The sequence below is a fragment of the Elgaria multicarinata genome, chromosome 1 (assembly GCF_023053635.1).
Source record: "Elgaria multicarinata webbii isolate HBS135686 ecotype San Diego chromosome 1, rElgMul1.1.pri, whole genome shotgun sequence".
NCBI classification, from domain to species: domain Eukaryota; kingdom Metazoa; phylum Chordata; class Lepidosauria; order Squamata; family Anguidae; genus Elgaria; species Elgaria multicarinata.
This window is the reverse complement of record NC_086171.1, coordinates 40,457,441-40,479,344: the sequence shown is the minus strand read 5'-3', so window position 1 is coordinate 40,479,344 and position 21,904 is coordinate 40,457,441. Positions and strand designations below refer to the sequence as shown.

Below are 21,904 nucleotides of genomic sequence, written 5' to 3'. Positions count from 1 at the left end.
AAGGAAGAGGAAAAGAGAGAAAAATATACCCCACTGGCCATGGAAGTTAAAGAACTATAGCAACAGGAAAAAGTTACAATTATTCCATTAGCCACATCAGTCATCAGCATCACATAATTTTGTTTTTTACAGAAAACCTTCAGAAATTAAGCCTACCAAATTACATGCACGCCAACATCCAGAAAACAGTCATACTTAAAACATGCTCAATAGTCAGGACATTCCTGAATCAGTAAAAGGCAGCATGACTTGGCAAAGCTTGCCATGTCCATCTAGAAAAACCGATGATGATGATGATGATAATAATAATAATAATAATAATAATTTTATTTGGAGCCTAGCATACTGCAAAACAAAGTGCTGCCCTCTAGTGCCATCTTTATTTGGGCTCAGAAGAGTGGTTTTTGTTTGTGGTCAGATTCCAGCTCTTCCTTCTACTTAAGTACTTGGGCAAATTACTTTTCTTTCAGTCTTACCAGTTGGGATTCTGGGAAATGTGTGTTTTGCTACTGGCTACTCTCACCATCGCAGCCATCTTGTGAGGGTGCCCATGACAGCCCCCTCAGAATTCTAAATATGCCAACACAAAAAGTGAGGGGGGCCCTGCCATAGATCCAATTCCTGGCGTTTCCAGTTCAGAGGACAATAGCTCCATGGTAGAACACGTGCTTGGGTTCAGTCGCCAGCATCTCCAGATAGGGCTTGGGAAACATCTCCGCCTGAAACCCGGGAAAGTGTCTGTCAATCAATGTAGACAATGCTGAGCTAGATAGACCAATGATCTGACTTGGTATAAAGCAGTTTCCTATGATCTCAGGCGTACGAAAGACCTCTCTACTGAGACCTACCCTCAGCTGAAAGTAGACTGTGCTGGGTGACACAAGACAAAGCTTTGATTTTAGATAAGGGCCCTTCCACACGCCGTACTGAAGGCACATGCATGCACCCCAAGTGCGACCCCAAAATGATAGTGTGCACTACAGCCAGAAGAGGCAGTGGCTGGGGAATCCGGGCGCGTCCTTGCCGCCGCCGCCTCCCCGCCAGCCTCCTGCTGCCTGGGTAAGACCGACTCGGGTCACTCTTTTTTTACATTTTTTTTTAAAATTTTTATTATTAAACAATATACAACAACAACAAAAACAGCAAATAAAAATCACTTGATACATAAACATAAAATTGCCTTAATATCAAATATTCAAATTTAACCTATTAAACATATTTATACTAAACATAACAGTGCTCCCCCCACCTCGGGATCTCATTCCTGTTTCCAAAAACTCATAGTTTCATCTGTTGGTGGTTTCCCGCTTCCTTTAGAGAACACAAACTCTAGGAACTTTTTCCATATTCCCTCAAAATCATTAGTTTTTACTATACCTCTTTTCATTTTAATATTACATGTCAATTTATCATTTATAGCAATGTCCCACACTTCTTTATACCATTCTTCAATACAATAATCTCCTTGAGTCTTCCAGTTCCTAGCTACAATTAACCTCGCAGCCATCAGCAGATTCATTATCAGTTCTTTAGTTTCTTTACTACATTTAAGATCTTCTTGCAGTGAGAGTAATGCAGTCCTTGGTGTAACCTCTACTTTAAATCCCACAATCTGCTCAATCTCAAAGAACACCATCTTCCACAACTTTTGCACATGTTTACAATCCCACCACATATGTAAATACGTTCCTTTTTCACCACAACCCCTCCAACAATCTGCTGAAAGCTGCTTATTAATCTTATTTAATCTAACCGGAGTTAAATACCACCTCCATACAAGTTTATAGTAATTCTCCTTTATTCTTACTGACATATTTCTCAACACTCTCTGTCTCCATAGTCCTTCCCATCTCCGCTATCCTATTTGTATCTTCAAATCAGTCTCCCAAACCACTTTCCCGACACTATCCAACACTCCTTTCTCAACTAATATATTATATAGTTGACTCATTAACCCTTTTGTCCCTATATTTTGTCCCTTATCAATTTCTTTTATTTCAATTAATTCCTCAAATTTCGTCCTCTCTCCACACTCTCCATTTTCTCTTATCCAATTTTTAGTCCATTGTTCCAATTGCCCATAGTTTAACCACGTTAATTTCAAATCTTTTAAAACTTCTTCCAACCTCTCTCTTGTATTCATCCCCCTTAACCATTCTCTTAATTTCAATTTGTTTTTTTCTTTTAAAACTTTGCTTAATCTAGTCTTTAAATTTTCAGGAAATTTCTTTAGCATTATCACTGGTATTAAGGAGGAATTACTTGAAAGCAGTTCCTTTTTATATTTATTCCAAAGTTCCCAATGGAACTTCAAAAAGTGATTATCTAAATCATTAAGCCATTTACCCTTCCCTTTCTCCTTAAAAAATACATTCTGCAATTTTAACTCAATATTACCTAATGTATTTTCCTCCATCCATTCTAAGTCCCCTACCCCTAAAATTGCTTCAACAATATATCTTAACCTGTTTGCTATATAATAGTACTCAAGGTTTGGGAGACCCAATCCACCCTTCTTTTGGCTTAAATACCATTTACTTTTATTAATCCTTGATTTCTTCTCAGCATTACAGTAGTTATTTATAAGATTCTGCCAACTTTTTAACTCTAAATCTGAAATTCTTATTGGTAACATCCTAAAGAAAAAATTGATCCTAGGTAAAATTTTCATCTTTATTAATGCTATTCTTCCAAACCAAGAAAGATTCAGTTTCTTATACTTCTTTAACTTTTCTACTATCTCTTTTTTCAATCCATTTAAATTCTCACTTTCCAAACCTTCTAAAATTTTAGTAATCTTAATACCCAAATATTTAATTTTTTCTTTGCTTTTCAAAACTGAAGCCTTCCCTTCCCATTCCTTTTCTTCTTTTTTAGTATAATTAAATAACATCAATTCCGATTTTGCCCAATTTATTCTTAACCCCGTAACTTCTTCAAATTCTTTCAACTGCTGTTTAATTCTTTCCATTTTACCTATAGGATCCCTAATAGTCATCAATGTGTCATCTGCAAACATATTCGACTTTATTTTATTACTGCTACCTATCCACTCTTTCTCCCCATCTTCTCTTATTGCGTTTGCCAACAATTCCATCACCAATACAAACAGGACTGGCGAGAGTGGGCATCCTTGGCTCGTCCCTCTGGCTAGTCGTATCTTATCCGTTTTCCCGTCGTTTACTACCACTACGGCTGTGTTTTTAGAATATAACTGCTCTATTATTGCTCTAAATTTAATACCAAATCCCATTTTATTTAAAACCAACTTTAAAGTTTGCCAACTCACACAATCAAAAGCCTTAAAAATATCTAACGCTAAAATACCCGCCTTATTCTTTGACTTTTTTATCCCCTGTATTACATTCAGAACTCTACCTATTAATGTGTCCATCTGTCTACCTGCTATGAAACCACATTGGTCTTCCCCTACATAATTAGCTATAAATTTATTTAACCTTTTAGCCAAAATAGTTGAAATTTTTTTAGCATCTTGATTTATTAACGAAATTGGTCTATATGAATCAGGGAGAGTCAAGTCCTTATCCGGTTTCGGAATTAAAATTATTATGGAATGCTCCCATGACTCTGGAATCTTCTCCCCTTCCATTATTGCATTATATAATTTCAACAACTTTGGCACTATTAATGTTTTAATTTTTTTATAAAACTCTGGTCCTAGACCATCTACCCCCGGTGATTTCCCTGCTTTAAGCTGGTCTATGACCTCCTCTATTTCACTTTGCAGTATATTATTGTCCATTATTTCCTTATGCTCTTTTTCTAATCCTTTCTTCAAAAATTTACCCACATACTCTTCCCTCCTCTTCGTTTGGGTATCTCTTTCCTTACATAAATCTTCAAAAAATTCCTGAAATTTTTTTATTTTATCCTTCATCATGTGACAATAATTACCCTGCTTATTTTTTACTGCCCCTATCCCATTTTTGGCTTTTTCCTTTTGTGTGAGCTTGGCAAGCATCTTCGAGTTCCTGTTACTATTTTGAAAGTATTCCCCTTTCATATAAATTAAATTCCTCTGGACCTCTTCTAAATTAATATTTTCTAATTCCCTTTTTTTTGCCTGTAGTTCTATTAATTTATATTTATTCTTAATTTGCCAATATTCTTTTTCCAAATTTATTATCTCTTTCTCTAAAATGACCTGCCTTGCCTCCTGTTGTCTTTTTAGATTACACATTTCCCTAATACAATTCCCTCTAAACACAGCCTTCATGGTATCCCAGACCACTGCAGTTCTTATTCCCCCCTTTTCGTTTATTTCCCATGTTTCTGACAATTCCTTCTGCATTTTCTCAATTACTTTATCGTACTTAAATATCTTAGTATTCAATCTCCACCTTAATGCTTCTTTGTAATCCTTACTAACTGCAAACTCTAAACTTACCAATGCATGATCCGTTACCTTGATTACCCCTAGTTCCATTCTACATGTCTTAGTTACAAAATCTCTAGATACAAAAATATGATCAATCCTAGAATATGTATGATGAACTGGAGAATAAAACATAAATCCCGGGTCAGCCCCTCTAAGAACTCTCCAACAGTCAACCAAATCCTTTTCTTTAATTAATTTATTTAAAATAGTGATGTTGTTTCTCTTTTCTACCTCAGAGGGATTTGACCTATCTACTCTATTGTCCATAACCATATTAAAGTCTCCAGCCAAAATGACATACCCCTCCTTGAATTCTTCTATCTCTCTTAATACCTCTTCATAAAATTCTTTTTGTTTATTATTTGGTGCATACATATTGATCAAAGTATACGTTTTCCCTTCCATTTGACCCTTAATCATGAGATATCTCCCATTCTCATCTTTTTTAATATTCTCCAACATAAACCCACTTCTTTTTGAAATCAAAATGGCCACTCCATTTTTTTTTGACGTCCCCAATGACACTTCATAATAAACAGGCCATCTCAAGTGAATAGCATTGGTTTTTTCGTTAGGTTGATGAGTTTCTTGCAGAAAAATTATGTCAGAACCATCCCTATTTAACAATTGCTCAATCCTTCTCCTTTTCACGACTGCCCCCAGACTTTTAATGTTGAGCGTTGAGATTCTTATCTTCTTATCCATATCCAGTTTTTTGATCTTCTTTTCGATCCCGTGCGTGTTGAAAACCTAACTTACATATATAACAATACAACTATTGAGTTATGGTGGTTATAAACAACCTTATTTAGTTATTGCCAGACTGGGCTTCTGGCCAATAACCTTATAGCAGAGTATTTGCAACGGTTTCCAGCAAAGTCAGCAAAGACACAGATTAAGACTGAGATTTTCAATAGGTTTAAACAAACCTTTACTGGCATATAAAAATATAATTTAGTTATGGCAATCACAAATACAAATACTTACATACGGTCAGTCAATACAGCTCTGATACATCTCTGAGTGGTTCATTTTGAGTGAGTGAGTGATCATTTCTGATACATGTACATGGGAATACATTCCTTTTTATAGGCTAACTGTACAGTGATGCAACTGCTTGCAATCCCTTAATTGAAACAATCAATTTACCAATTATTCAATTATGACATCAATGTCCAGGTGCAACGTTGACCTTTAAGTTTTCTGCTGAGTCTTCTGATTCCTCCAGCTCCTCAGCAATTAGTAAATCCGTAGAAACATAACCAGAATCCTAATCCAGGATTCCAACAACAACAACCCAAACATACCCTTCCCTCCCACCCCACTTCCCCTTTCCCTCCCAAATCTTTTCCCCCCATTATATCCCCGGGAGTCTAACACTCCGGCCATTAATTTAACCCTGGGGGGGGGAAGGCAGCCAGGAACCCAGAGCCAGCAGGATCTAATATGATTATGCTTCTTATAATCACTATATTATCCACTTTACACACCTCCCCCTGCTGCACCTCTTTCTTCTTCATCATCACTCTTTGTGTCACCACCAGCTTCTCCTTGTGGACCCAAACCTAAGCTCTCAAGAAGCTCCATGCCTTGCTGAAAGGAGAAAACCTTATGATTTTCCTCCTTATATGAGAAACGCAGAAAAATCGGATATCCCCAAGCATAGGGGATTTTCCTCTTCTTCAATTCCCCCGTTATAGACTTGACACTGTGTCTCCATTCCAAAGTTCGTTGGCACAGATCATTAAAGACCTGCACTGTTGCTCCTTGGAACTTCAGCTCTCCCAATGCTCTTAACTCCCTCATCAGTTGCTCTTTCTTGTAATAGCTTGAACATTTCACCAAAACATCTCTGGGAGTTGAGCCGCTTCTGAAGCCACCAACCCTGTGAACGCGCTCCACATCTTCTTCACTTAGTTGCAGGGTTGGGACTAGTTCTTTGAACCAGCTTAGGATGTTCTTCCTGAGGTCCTCCCCTTTCTTTCCCCCATATTATGAACCCGCAGATTTGCTCTTCTGGAATTGTCCTCCAAGGAGATCAGCCTCTTATCATGATCATTAAATTTCACCTCTTGCTCATTCTGGGTCTTTTTAATTTCTTTAACTTGATTTTTCATCTGGTCCACCTCTGTCTTCAAAAAACCTAATTGCTTGTCTCTTAAAGCCATTTCTGCAGACAAATCATCCACCCTCTTATTAGTTTTGCCAACTTCCGTTTCAATTTTCATAAATATCTCATCTTTGAGTCCCTTTAACAGAACTGAGATTTGTTCCATCATCACTTCCTGCCCTGCTGGCTCTGAGCCAACTTTGGCAGCCATCTTAAGCTCTTTTGTGGATTCTTCTTGTTTATCTTGTTGATTGTCCTCCCCTTCTGGCTCTAATTCGGCTACTCTTTGTAATCTCTTGATCGTGTTGTTTGAAGCGTGCGAGACCCACTTCGGTTTCACCGAAGGCTGCTTCTTGGGTGGCATATAGTCCCGCAAATATGGCTGGTGTTAGTTAGTTTCGCTTTTGACTCAGACAGTCAGCGAGCTCAGAGGGGTTTATTGCCGTGTTTAACAATATTTACTGCTTGCTAAAGAGGGGGTGGCTGTCAATCACTCTCTCCCGACGCTGGCTTCTACCATTAAAATTCCCTTTGAGATAAGCACTCCGTCTGGGAGATTTCTTATGAAACCGCTCTTTGAAGTTCTTAGAAGAACTTTCCTCCGCTTGCCCCCCTTACTTTGCCTCTGAATACTCGTTCGTTACACAGCAAAATGCTTTATTCTTTAAATCCCCTTCTGCAGCTCAAAGCTTCCTACACATTCTTCACCGTTCTTCACCATTTCCAGCCCAGATAGTTTAGATGATAAGATTTTTTAAAACCTACCGACCGGTAGGAACGATTCCTCCTACTGCTCCATTGGCACGCTGGCTCCACCCCCCGACCCGGGTCGCTCTTACCCAGGCAGCAGGAGGCTGGCGGGGAGGCGGCGGCAAGGACGCGCCTGGATTCCCCAGCCACCGCCTCCTCCGTCTCTTCTGGCTGTAGTACACACTATCGTTTTGGGGTCATACTTGGGGCGCATGCATGCACCTTCAGTACGGCGTGTGGAAGGGCCCTAAGTCAGCTTCATACAGTCATCAATGTATCTGTTTTTTGTTCCCCCCTCCTCGGCTATCAGAAATACAAAACGTTTCATGTTGTTAATTCTACTTTTCGTCATCAATACGGTCTGTTTCTTTTTTCAGTTTTGTCAATAGTTTGGCCTATTATGGATTAAGCCTGAATGTAGGCAGTTTTGGCGTGGATATCTACCTGACGCAGGTGATCTTTGGGGCTGCCGAGATACCAGCTCGTGCCTCATGTATCTTCTTGATGCAGTGGTTAGGGAGGAAGAAATGCCAAGCATTCTGCTTGCTGCTGGGTGGAGTTGTTTGCCTTCTCATCACTGCCATTCCAAAAGGTAGGCAACAACTTTGGAAAGTCCTTGATCTGTCTGGAGGGCTCTGCTTAAAATCGTGCCATGTGGCAGCTCTCTGTGGAGCATAGAGCTTGTATGCAGTGCTTCACCCCATGCATGGGGTCACTTGGGGTTGTTCCGGTGGTGGTATGCATCTGTTGGGGTTCCTTCCATGTCCTAGACCCCCTGAGCAACTCCTGAAGGATCTCTGCCTCCTTAAGAGTACCACCTTCCTTCTTTTTACCTTCCCCTTCCGAGTAATGCTGGGTTTAGGCTGTAGCTATAGGATTGATGACACCCCAGACACTTGTGGCTTAACACAACAGATTAAAACTAGGGGTGTGCACGGACCCCCCACTCCGCTTCACTTTCAGATCCGCCATTTTCGGATCGGGCCGCTCCGCCCCGCCCCCACTCCGCCTGTGCCCACTCCGCTCCGCTCGGAGCTCCGGATCCGGATCGGAGCTCCGTCCCCCCCATAGGGGGGGTTACCGGGCCCTGCCGCCATCGCCGCCCATGCAGTGACGGCGGCAGAGCCTGGTAAGGGGGAGGGGGGCCTTACCTGCCTCCGTCCATGGTCCGTCGCCGTCTTCAATTGAGCCCATGGTTCCACCAGGAAGTCTGGGCTGCAAGCGGCCCAGACTTCCTGCTGGAACCACGGGCTCAATTGAAGACGCTGACGGACCGCGGACGGAGGCAGGTAAGGGAGAGGAGGACGGGGGGGTTACCGGGCCCTGCCGCCATCGCCGCCCATGCAGCGACGGCGACAGAGCCCGGTAAGGGACCAAGGGGGAGGGGGCCTTACCTGCCTCCGTCCGTGGTCCATCGCCATCTTCAATTGAGCCCATGGTTCCACCAGGAAGTCTGGGCTGCAAGCGGCCCAGACTTCCTGCTGGAACCACAGGCTCAATTGAAGACGCTGACGGACCGCGGATGGAGGCAGGTAAGGGAGAGGAGGGTTTTTTTACCAGACCCTGCTGCTGTCGCCGCATGGGCGACAGCGACAGCGGCAGGGCCCGGTAAACCCCACTTACCTTTCCGGCGGAGCTCCGGATCGAGGCAAAGGATCCGCCTTCACCTCGATCCTCTTCGCCATGCTCCGCCGGCCCCCCAATCCTCTTCGCCTCCGCCTTAAGGGCAGGCGAAGCCCCCCGCTCCGCTCCTGCTTCTACGGTCCGATTAGAAGCGGAGCACATCCCTAATTAAAACAACCAAATTACAATAAAGGTATATAGTTGATAGAGCTGAGTGATACAAAAAGCATTAAAAGAAAATAAAAGTTGCAAAAATGCAATTTCTTTTACCCTAAGTTGCACCTAGACTTCTTCAAGCTGCTTCTTTCCGTTCCTTCCTTATGCTCTGGTTTTCCCTGTCTCTGGCTTCTCACTCTTTTATATCCCCTCTTTCCCCAATACAGAAAGTACTGCTCCCACTTTGAAGAAATCGATCTTAATTGGAGAAATGAAATTACTCCTCTCAGGGATGAGCCCTCCCAACAGAACCCTCCCCACCCCTGTTCTCTAAGGCCTGACTTTAATACCTTGCCTCAGTAGGCCTCAAGCCTTCACAGCATCAAATATATATTTTTGGCAAGACCACCAATCATGGAGACTCAAGGCAGGTGATGCTACCTCCCAAACAGCTTCCTTGGTTGTGCACATGATCACCTGAGATTTCAGTTAGTATACAGTCAACTAGCAGTCGTTATCCCTTGGCTGGAAAGCTGTTCTTGATTCTTGTTTGATTTGGCGGTGGTTCTTTACAGTCGTACCTGTAGCCGCTATTATTGGTTTGTGGGCTGGCTGCTTACACATTGCTGAAAAAGGGGAAATGCATCACCAAGAGGGCACATTTGCGTAAAACGTGCATGTGCTAAATTATATATGTTGATGGAAATTAAGAAGACATTACTGTAGTTTACATAAATACAATACGTCTGGCCATAGTGGGGAGGGCTGTGTGACCAGCTGACCTGTGTGCCCACTGCTGAGTCTATTGTCCAGATGATCACTGAGTTTGGGCTTCTATGAATTCGACCCACGGATTCTGGAGCGAAGTGGATTTTTTGAATTTCACAGATTTTGTGGACGTGCAGAAAATTTTTCTACTTTCCAGAATTATGTGCAGGTTTAGTGATACCCAAATGAATAAAATAAAAAATTCCACCTAACAAAAATGCTCATTTCCCCCCCCCATAGGTTAAAGAGTGAAAATGTAGATGGGGAGGAATTGCACACATTTGGAGGAGATTTGTGCAAATACGTATTAACTAATGCACATTAGTGCACATGTGAATTAGCACATGCAGAACGAATTTCTACAAAATTTTTGATTCTGTTAAGGAGCGGGTGATGGAACAAATGATGCCCAACAATCCGCAAAACACAAAAAGAATGGATTTCACAAAATTCATCCATCCCTAGGTTTGACTGGCCTTTTGTAAACAGGCCATGGAACCTGTTGTCATATCTAACCCTACTGCCCCTGTTTTGGGAGAAGATGTTTCAGGTAATCAATCAGAATCAGATTCAGAACTAGAAGATGCAGCGCCAGACACCAGCCAGCCTGTACTAGTGGGGGAGGAAGTTCTCAAGGGCGATTCCCCAGCTGGGAGTCAGTCCTCTCCAGAGCTTATCTCCTCAAGGCCAAATCCTACACACTCAGTGGGAAGTGAGCCTTCTTCCAGAGGTGAGTGTCCCAACAAATTAGTTGATGCTAACGTATGGGGTGGAAGGAAGGTGTGAGAAAGTCAGCTTGATTATGCCAGAACCTGCCTCCGCACCAGGCACTGTGAAATTACGGGTGTTTGAGAAGTAGCTTCTTATTTTTCTTGAACGGACAATTGTCTTGCTTAGTTTGCATAGTTTTGCCTAGGGGGACATTTCCAAGAGGTTAGAGATTCTTCAGTTAGAAGAGACATTTGTTGCTTAATAAAAGCTTTGTGGATTACTTAGCAAGCCTCGTCATTTGCCTCCCATCGAAAGTAAGAGCATTCTGAGAAACACGACACCTGTATTCTCTTCCCATCACCCCATTATTTTTGGCTGGGTTTTCTGTTCTTCTTTAAAACAGAATCTGACTTTCTCCCCAGATTTGCCTGCAGTGGTCACGGTGTTGGCTGTCATTGGGAAGTTCACCATTGCTAGTTCCATCTCTACATCCTATGTGTATACTGCAGAGCTGTTCCCAACAGTCGTCCGGTGAGGCTACAACATTAAAAAACAATTTAAAAATTATTATTATTTTTATTAATCTCTTTTCTTGCTCGTGGTGGTTTTTCTAGGCAGACATGAAGTGCTTTGCCAGGTTATGCTGTCTTTTATTGGTTCAGGAATTTCCTGACAATTGAGTATGTTTTAAGTATGACTGCTTTCTGGATGTTGGTTTGGATGTATGTTGGTAGGCCCAGTTTCTGAAGGTTTCCCATATAGATTTTTGATGTGATGCAGGTGACTAATGGGATAATTATGCCATAGTTCTTTAACTTCCATGGCCAGTGGTGTATATTGTTCTCTCTTTTCCTCTTCCTTTTCTACAACATTTTTGTCATTAGGTATTGCTATGTCAATGAGGTAGGTATGTTTTTCAATTTTGTCTATAACAGTTATGTCTGGTCAGTTGCAAGGTATTGTCTTGTCAGTATGAATTGTTCTGTCCTGATATATTTTATGATCTGCATTTTCCAGGATTGTTTCAGGTGAGTCTGTATGGGGTCAATTGTTTGATGAGGCTGAATTTGATGGCCAGTTTGTGGTGATTTTTTTTAATTTTGTCTTTCTATTATTACTACTACTATTATCATCATCATCATCATCATCATCTATCAGAGGGACGGAAACAAGAAAAACCTTTAAATGCTGTTCCCTTTCACATTTTAAAAATGTAAAAATAGCTGTGTGGCATAAGGGAAGCAACCCACTTTGTCCTTATGTACCAAGGATCAGTTCATGCCTTGGTGGTGTCAGGGATCGGGGAACAAGCCGGTCAAAGTCTCAAAACATTAAAAAGGATCCCAGAACAGCTGGTAGTCTTAGGCCATAGCTAGATGGGGCGAAATCCCGGGGTGATCCCTGGGATTGTCCCTGTGCATTCAGATGATGCACAGGGGATCCTGGGATCAGGGAGGGATGATCCCTACCTTGTCCCCGGAATTACTCTCCCCTATAGGCCCGGTTTTTCCATGGTCTCAGGCTGAGCTCGAGACTGTGGAATGTGTGGCCAGGTGCCACGGTTTGTCCCGGCTTCTTGTGATTCCTCGCGAGGAGCCAGGACCCGTGCACAGGGCTCAGCGCTCTTCAGGAGCACTGCGCCCATCGGGGCTGGGGTGGGGGGAACGGGGGAAGTAATTATTTTTTAAAAAATAACTTACCTTTTGCGCATGAGCGTTTGTGCGCTGCTGGCCCTTTAACTAGAAAAGAAATGGCGGGTGCGACGCCTCTCCGTCTGAGGTCATTGCGTGCCACGTGTAAACAGAGGGGGAGATCTTGCGATAAAACCATTGCGGGATCTTCACCCCTCTGTCACAGACTAAGAGGTAGGTCTAGCTAAGGTCTTAGAGTTAGGGATTCACTGCCCAGTAGCAAACTCTTCCCACGTGCAATATGATCACACAGAATGGCAGAATAGTACACAATACGGTCAGAGCTGCTGATACCGTAGCTGTAATGGCAAAGCAAAGTACATAATACCCACTCCGGGCTTAATCTATCTATCTATCTATCTATCTATCTATCTATCTATCTATCTATCTATCTATATCTATATCTGTGTGCATGTATTTCAACTCTGCTTAATTTTAGGATGCTGGGACTGTATATAAATAGCTTAAAATCCTATGAAATACCTGGAACATATATATCAGTATCAATCTTTGAGGTGTGTACTGGTTATCTAACAATAATAGGGGATTTCTCAAATAATGCTGTCTCTCGGCAGCAGGGGTGCAGAACCTCTTTGAGCCCGAGGGCCAAATTCCATTCTAGAGAAGCTCTTGGGGGCCGCATTCTGGTGGTGGGCGGGGCTAAGGGATGAGGCCAAAATACCAGCATATTTTAGCTGAGAGCTTTTGCTACCAGTAAATAAGCATTAGGAGAGGCACCTCAACATTTAGAATGGGGGGGGGGTTTACTGTGCAAAAGCTGTGAGACCGCCCAATGATTGGCAGTTGGGGAAAGAGGGGGTCTGGCCAAGGAAAAGAGGCGTGGGTATCCAGAGGAACATGGAGGGCTCAATTTTGCCTCTGGGCTGGATGTTCAGCTCTCCTGCATTGCAGAGTTAAGGCACAGGATGTAGCAATGGCCACCAATTGGGGTGGCTTTGAAAGGGGGTTGGAGAAATTCCTGGAGGAGAAGGCTATCAATGGCTACTAGCCCTGATGGCTATGTGCTGCCTCCAGTAGCAGAGGTGATATGCCCAGGGCCGGTGCTACCATAGAGGCCACTCAGGTGGCTGTCTAGAGCACCAAGCTAAGAGGGGTGCTGCGCAACGCAGCACTCACGCACGTTGTTGGCTGTGAGCCGGCCCGGCCTGAGGATTCAGCTGGGTGGGCGAGATGGAGCCCCATGCCTCCCCAGCCGAAGCGAAGCCAGGGACGCTGGGGTAGGGGTGGGGCGGCTCCACATTTGGACTTCCGCCCGGAAGCCGCCCTCCCAGAGCCGCTCCAGCCTCGTGGAAGCCGCCCTCCCAGAGCCGCTCCAGCCTCGCGGAAGCCGCCCTCCCAGAGCCGGGAGGCTGCCGCCAGAAGAAGAAGAAAAAGCACGTAGCAAGCTTGACCCTGGCTCAAGCCAGCCTCTTCGTATCGGGTCGCAAGGGCAGGGCCAGGGCTGGTGCTATCATAGAGGCCACTCAGGCAGCCGCCTAGAGCGCCAAGCTAAGAGGGGCGCCGTGCAGCACAGCAGTCATGCGCGTTGTCGGCTGTGAGCCGGCCCGGCCTGAGGATTCAGCTGGGCCTGGGCAGGCAAGATGGCACCCCACGCCCGCCCAGCCGAAGCGAAGCCAGGGATGCTGGGGTAGGGGGTGGGGGCAGCTCCACGTTTGGACTTCTGCCCAGAAGCCGCCCTCCCAGAGCCGCTCTAGACACCTGGAAGCTGCCATCCCAGAGCCGGAAGGCCGCCGCCAGAAGAAGAAGAAAAAGCACGTGGCGAGCTTGACCCTGGCTCAAGCCAGCCTCTGCCTTACTCCCGAGGAAAGGGCACCAGGTCGCCTCACCTCTCTCCTCAAACAGGCCATGATGTCCAGGCAGGCAGGCAAGTGGGACTCCCTCTCCCTTCCCCCAGGAAAGCTAGGGACTTGTGGACTCCTCGCAAGGCAAACTCTCCTGTTTCCCGATCCTGCGTGCGTGGATCAACGGGACTTGCATCCAAGAAAACATTGCACCGGGAGGCACCAGTGCGGCCCGATCCACCTATGCCTCCTTACTTGGAAGCCTTATTCCCCCGAGTAAACGTGCAGAGGGGATCGGGACGCCAGGATGCATAGCGGGTTGCGTTCGCACGGAAGAAAGTCCCGGTGAATTCCAGATGGCTCGGTCCCAAATCGAAGCGAGCCAGTCCCAGCTCTCCACTCGGCGCACACGTTTGGACTTCCACGCAATTTGGAGGGGGGTGCAAGTAGCTGGCCTTGCCTAGGGCGCAAAATAGTCCGGCCCTGGCCCTGGATATGCCTATACAGCAGTTGCTGGGGAACATGGGCAGGAAGGTGCTGTTGCATTCATGTCCTGCTTGTAAGTTTCCTGTGGGCAGCTGGTTGGCCACTGTGTGAACGGAATGCTGGACTGGATGGACCCTGGTCCTGATATAGCATGGCTCCTATTAAGCACCTTTCCTATGCTTCCCAAAATAGGTAAACTGGCATCCCCTGGATAGAGCAACCCAAATCAAGCTGTTGTTTTGTGGGTTGTTGTTGTTGTTGTTTTAACAAAAAAGCTGCGTCTTCGCCTCCCTGTTTCACCTGCCTCTGTGTCTTCCTTCCTTCTCAGGCAGACTGGAAATGGGGTGTGCCAAATGATAGCCAGAGTGGCCGGCATAATCTCGCCCCTGGTTGGCCTCTTGGAGAAGTACCACACTTCTATCCCTGTGCTGGTATTTGGAAGCACGGCCGTGGCTGGGGGAATCCTTTGCTTCCTCCTTCCGGAGACACGCGGCAAGGAACTTGTGGATCATATTGATGAGGTTGCCGGCCAGAAGAGGCAAGTCCTGCAGGCGATTCTAAAGAGAGCGTTGCATGCTCTCAGCCCTTTGCCTCTGTCGTCTGTGGAAAGCAAACCTGACTCTTTATTTATTATTTATTTATTAAAACATTTATATCTCGCCCTATATCTCAAGGATGTCAGGGCGGTGTGCAGACCAAGACTACTGCAAAGCTATCCAACAGACCGTTCTTTAAATGCAGCCAAGAAACCTCACAGACTCCAGTGTTCATATGGCCATATTGTGCAAATTTTGCATCACATTGGCTACGCATTCTTTCCTAGGCTCAGCTTAATGCGCTAGTACTAAACTTCAAAGCCCCAAATGGTTTGAGGCTGGGTTATTTTTTTATGTCCTTTTACATCCATATCAACTTCAGAGTCTCTATTTCTGGGCCCACCACGAAGATCAATCAGATTGGCAGGGTGCCAAAGGCAGGGCCTTTTCAGTGGTGGCCATACATTTGTGGAATCCCCACCCCCACAAGAACTATCCTTTGCAACCTCTCTTGGTGCCTCTAAGTGGACTTAAAAAGCTTGACAGATATATATATATATATATATATATATATATATATATATATATATTTGCTGCTCCCTTGTTTATGGAACAGCCTTCTCCAACTTGGTGTTAGATCCCATCACTGCCAGCCAGTAATGCCATCCGGGCTGTGGTTGATGTGAGTGGTAGTCCAGCACATCTGGAAGGCATCATGCTGGGGGAGGCTGCTCTAAAACCCAGAAAGGTTTGGTGCCCTTGAATGGGCCCCCAAAGTGAGGACCACAAGCATTCAATTTTTTATTTTATTTTTTAAAAAAAATCCATTTGTTCGAAATGCATACAACTTTCTAGCAATTATACCTGGGCTTCAACAAAAGCAGACCCAATATACAAATAACTGTCCATTTGAAGGTGGTGTCTATATGCCACCCATTCAAATAAGCATTGTAAGGTCCTCAATCCATTGCGTTATATGAGGGGAGTGTTTTTCCTTCCAGTGTTTTAATATGAGTCTCTTAGCTGTCAAAAGGGCGTAGAGAATTCATTTATGCTGACCGTTTGTTAATCTCCATGGTGGAGGTAAATAATGTAAAAGAGAATGTACATCAGGGAATATCAAAGACAGTTCCAGCACAAAATTTATTTGTGTAATAAACTCCTCCCCTAAAGAAGCAACTCCTGGACATTGCCAAACATACATATAAAAGAAGCATTAGCTGCATTGCTCCATGAACAATTATCTGAATTAGACAATCCCTTATTAAAGAGATGTTGCCATGTTCAATAGATATGAAACAGAAGTTTTTGTGGAATAAGACGCAGCCTGACCGGTGGACGGCAAAGTAGCAATCTACCGATTAAGGCATTTTGCGATGTTGCAAGTAGCAGCTTCTCAAATTCCGAAATGTGCCCATGGCTCCAAAAAGGTTGAGGACGACTGTTTCACACATTCATGGCCATCCCTTGATGACTGCAACTTCAAGGGAAAGACTCATGGGTGAATGAGCTGCCACAGAGCTGAGACCATAGATAGAACGTTCATGCCACCTTATGTCACCTCACATACAATGTTTTTCAGGGGAGGCAGGTTGCCCGTTTGTCTGGGACCTGTAGGGCTTTTTTCTGTCTAACAACAATAACTTTTTTCTGTTCAATCGCACCGCTCCTGTCGCTTCTTCTGTTGCCGCTCTGACATCGCTTCCTGAAAACAGGAAGTAATAGCCCCATTCAGTCCGGTAGGAGAGAGCAGCAACTGGACTTTTTGGGGGTTTTTTTTGGTGCGCAACAAAGACCAGAAGGGGCGGAAGATGTGCGAGAGGCAGATGACGTCATGTGAGTAATCCATGAGTGCCCAGTAACGAGCGTGCAATAAAACACTCGTCGGATGGACCTTTAAACATGCATAGTGTGTAAGTCATCACTCAATGTTGCAGTCAACAAGAGACAAATGCCTATGTGTAAGTTTCCTTGGAGCATCTGCCACTGTGAGAGGCAGTGTGGTGTAGTGGCTAGAGTGTTGGACTGGGAGTCGGGAGATCAGAGTTCTAGTCCCCACTCAGCCATGGAAACCCACTGGGTGACTTTGGGCCAGTCGCAGACTCTCAGCCCAACCTGCCTCACGGGGGGCTGTCTTCACAGTGCCAGGTTGATGCTGTCTTCTTCCGAAACCACATGGTTTTCCTGTCCTGGGATGGCGTTGGGTAATCCTGACACCGAAGAGGGAGCACGGGGTTTCTGGCGGCAGAAGAAACATACTGACATTGCTCTGATTGAAAAAGTCAGGGTAAGTCCCCGACTTTTTCAATCCGCAGCTTCGTGGGAAAGCCTTGCAGTGACTGTGAAACTGCGCCTGCGTTGTATAACTGACGCAGCACTGTCCACGCAGCCGCCACAGGGCTTTCTCCATGTATAGACCGCCCCAGGGTTGTTGCTGTGCGGTTAAAATAGAGAGGAGGAGGATTAAGTGTGCCACCTTGGGTTCCTTAAGGAGGAAAAAAGGCAGGATATAAATGTAATAAATAAATAAATTTCCTAATGGTAAGAGCTGTTCAACAGTGGAACAAGCTGCCTCAGGAGGTCGTATACTATTGGAGGTATTCAAGCAGTGGTTGACATCTGTAAGATATGCAAAATTCCTGCATTGAGCAAGGGATCGGATTAAATGACCTCCATTATTTGTAATTCCACAACACTGAACAGAATACGACATTCAAATAAATGTATTCCTGTCTTTTAAACCTTCTTTCCTGTCTGTAGGCCCATCAAGATGGTCAGCAGTAGCCTTGAAAATGGGCAAGTGAAACCGAACGAAGATGCCGCTGTTAGTGAACAGACCACGGCCACTCGATTGTAAACTTGCCCCACGAATTGCTCCAGTGTGCCATGAATGAAGACCACAGAACAATTGGTGTGACTTCTCACCATGAGCACGGTGGATGAAAACCAAGGACTTAAAAGCAATGTTTTTTTGAGTTTTTGTATTGCATCCTCTAAAATAATCTGGATTAAAAAGGAGATATAAAACAAGCAAAGGTATGACATTGTTTTAAACAAGCTTTCATGTTTAAAACAACGTTTATAGTGTCACACTGGATCTGAGGGCTATCTTCACGACCCTGGGTTGGTGACGCCTCCCTCTTCAACCCTGCGCTTTCCCTCTCCTGGGGTGGCGTTGGGTAATCCCGATGCCAAGGAGGGAAGACGGAGTTTCTGAGTGGCCATCTGGGTCCTGGAGCCACCACCCCCCCCCCGCCCTCTTCCTGGTCAAAGGTGCCCAACTGCTCTCAGGTTGACCCCAGATTGACGTTACATGGCGGAAGTAGCATGTTGACGTCACTCCCTTTGAAAAAGTTTGGCTAAATCCCCGACTTTTTCATATTGCAGCATCGTGAAGAAGCCCCACAGTGGCTGCCAAGTTGTGCTTGCATTGTCTAACCGACGTGGTGCAGAACTACAGTGATTGCGGAGTTTTCCCTGCTTATAGATAACAGTTCTTTTTCATTCTTGATAGAAGTCTGTAAAACTAAGCAAGGTGTGGAAAAAGTGAATAGGGAGAAAATGTCCCTCCTTACTTGCCTTTTCTCTAAGCTAGAAAGCCTTAAATAGTGTAACCTTTCCTCGCAGGGGATTCGCTCCAGCCCCTTGATCATTTTGGTTGCCCTTTCCCTCACCTTTTCCAGATCTCCAATCCCCTTTTAAAGGTGATCAGAACTGTACGCAGTTCAGCATGTTCAGAGGAGGGCAACCAGGATGATCAGGGGTCTGGAAACAAAGCCCTATGAAGAGAGACTGAAAGAACTGGGCATGTTTAGCCTGGAGAAGAGAAGATTGAGGGGAGACATGAGAGCACTCGTCAAATACTTAAAAGGTTGTCACACAGAGGAGGGCCAGGATCTCTTCTCGATCCTCCCAGAGTGCAGGACACGGAATAACGGGCTCAAGTTAAAGGAAGCCGGATTCCAGCTGGACATCAGGAAAAACTTCCTGACTGTTAGAGCAGTACGACAATGGAATCAGTTACCTAGGGAGGTTGTGGGCTCTCCCACACTAGAGTCATTCAAGAGGCAGCTGGACAACCATCTGTCAGGGATGCTTTAGGGTGGATTCCTGCATTGAGCAGGGGGTTGGACTCGATGGCCTTGGAGGCCCCTTCCAACTCTGCTATTCTATGATTCTATGATTCAATCCAAGTGTTCTCCCTCTTTCATAATACTAGAACCTGGTAGTCATCCAATAACGCTGAATATGACAGATTGAGGACACAGTGCTTAGTTAAATGACGGACTTTACTACCACAAGATGTAGTGGTGGCCACCAGTTTGGACGGCTTTAAAAAGGAGTTAGACAAATGAATGGAGGGTAGTGGTTAGTGTGTTGGAGTGGGTGTTGGGAGATCCGGGTTCTAGTCCCCACTCGGCCATGGAAGCTCACTCTAACCACTACCCTCCATTCATTTGTCTAACTCCTTTTTAAAGCCATCTAAATTGGAGGCCACCACTACCTCTTGTGGTAGTAAAGTCCGTCATTTAAAGTTCCTAAAAGGCGCATTGACGCTAAACTGGCGGAGAGTAGATCGCTCCTAAAGGGTCATAGCGGTCCATAGTGGACCCTGAGAGAGTAAGACCTCTATGGAAGCACTAGTCAAGACTGCGGTAGCACCCCGGCCTGTGTAGAAGATCCAGTCCGGCCAAGAAAACAAAAAAAAAACAGGAAAAAAGGGAAAGAGAAACAGGGAAAAAGGGAAAGAGGAACAAGAAACAGAGGAATAAACCTCTGAAAGAGCTCTGAAATAGTAAAACCCTAACAACAGTGACACATGTAAGTGAGACACTTAACATGTTTGTTTGTCTGTCTGTCTGTCTGTTTTTCCCCTACCCCAATTCCAACCATGAGCCTGGAAAATAACAGGACTCCTATATAAGTCATACCAGTGTTATGTGTTATATGTCATGTCTGAATGAGTTGCCCTGAATAAGTGGACTTCTTTCCTATTACCCTCCAATCATGAGCTGTGCTGATCAATCTCTATCTATTGAGCCTTTCCTTGAGTAGGGACAGAGCCGCTAGAGGAGCGAGAGAAGCATAGACACTCTTTACTAAGCCAGTCCTTGTGTGAAAATCCTGTGTGCCTGTGCCAAAGCCTGGAAATTGCCATGTACGAAAGGCCTGTATCTGGTTTGATGGTGGTTGTGAGAACATCGCAGCTAGATTATAAGCAGAAATACTTTCAAGGAAGCCAACAAGATTAGTCTGTTAAGCAAGAGTTACAATGGGAAGCTCCGGGTTAAAGTCAGGCTGCCCAGAAACAGCAAAAACCCTTTTAGGAAAAACGTGTAAGATCTATAAGAAGTGTATGCCATCTAGGTTGAAGTTAAAAAGATTAGTGACTTTGTGCCAAGAAAATTGGTCATTCTTCACCAGAGAGCAACCCACATTACCGTGGCCTGCCGTGGGTACATTTGGAACGGACAGGATCACGCACTTGAAACATTATTTAGAAGGGCAGGGAACCCTCTCCTTTTCCTGTACTAGCAGCAGTTGTGGTTAGACCACCAGAAGTGGCAAGACTTCAAGCTGACATGCCAACCCTCAGGTATGAAAGTTCTGGGTTGTTTGCTATCCCTTCGTCCATGGGAGCTCGAAGGTTAAACATACCCGATTTGAGTAGGGCAGATCCAGATCATGGAGAACTTCATTTGTCTGGACAAGTAGCCCAGCCAAATGTGATGGACTACTTGAACAATGAGCTTGAAGAGTCTTTGAAAGACAACTGCAAGCATTTTAAAGTAGTAGAAATAAAGAGAGCAATAAATAAAGTGGTTCTCCAAGGAACATTTAGTCCCCCAAACATTTGTTCGCCCAAAAGGGAGTATCCACTATTTGGACTTGTCCTTGCTAGAGTCCTTAACCCAAAATCCAGAGAGCCCTGATAGAAAAAGTGAGAAGTTTACTAGACTCTGGCGTTGAAAATACTCCCAGTAAATTGTTTCCTGTGCGCACGTACCCAAATTTTGTTGCCCCAAACCAAGCTCCAGTCAGAGCTTACCAGCTTTGGAATTCAGCTGATAATTAGAATTTTGAACAGAGATTACCTAGCCCTTACGGTCTAGCCAGAAAACCCTTCCCCACTGGAGAACTCGCTTTAACAGAAGCAGACCTCCAGCGTGGTAAGACAAGAGAGAGAAATCCTATGTCAGACCATTTGTCAGATTTGTGAAAAAGGAACAAATATGACTGCCATTTAAGATCCAAAACAGTTTAAGGATGAAAGCACATCTAAGAACAAACTTGGCTGGAATGTGCTATCAATCGAAACCCAGGTGATCCACAGACCGCCTGGCAAATAACTGATTTGCTATTAAATGAGCTTCTCAGTGAAATTTCAGGGAAAATTAGGACTACAATCATTGAGTACTGGAAAGCTTTGTCGGAAGCCACCCGGTACTGGGATGACATGCGAGAAGAGAAAGAACAGTTAGAAACAAAGTTGTTAACTAAGCAATTGTAACAGCTTCAAACCTCTTGAGAGAAGCCCCAAAGAAGCCTAAGGGACGGACCTAAATGTTATTACTGTAGAAAGAAAGGCCATTTCCAAAACCAGTGCAGACTAAAGCAGAAAAAGGGGGGTCAAAGTAAATACTATCCTGAGACACAAGCTCCAGAGCCAAGAGATAAGCAATCCCGAACCTAAGGATTACACCCTCTAGTTTGGAGTGTTAGCATTTAATGTGGTTAGAGTAAAACACCCCAAACTCCTACATTGAGCTTGCCAACTTACAAAAAAATATTTCTTTTGTATTGTCATAGCTGACTGTAGTGTGATTATTCAACAGCAGCCAGTGGCATATTTCCGCCTTGTTTAAGAGTGA

General features: G+C 44.5%; 1 protein-coding gene across 2 annotated transcripts in view; it reads left to right on the top strand.

The window, feature by feature from the left end:
- The window catches only part of LOC134398720 (solute carrier family 22 member 13-like), a 29,046-nt gene extending 11,001 nt beyond the window's left edge, over positions 1-18,045 (top strand). Inside the window, exons 7-10 of one of the 2 annotated variants that reach the window (XM_063126165.1) lie at positions 7,637-7,851; positions 10,940-11,048; positions 14,825-15,034; positions 17,793-18,045. In XM_063126165.1, the coding sequence (XP_062982235.1) occupies positions 7,637-7,851; positions 10,940-11,048; positions 14,825-15,034; positions 17,793-17,889 (631 nt within the window). In that variant the 3' untranslated portion in view covers positions 17,890-18,045. Of the gene's footprint in view, positions 1-7,636; positions 7,852-10,939; positions 11,049-14,824; positions 15,035-17,792 lie in introns of those variants that run through there. The other variant, XM_063126174.1, reaches the window with a different exon arrangement.
- The last annotated feature ends 3,859 nt before the right edge of the window (positions 18,046-21,904 follow it).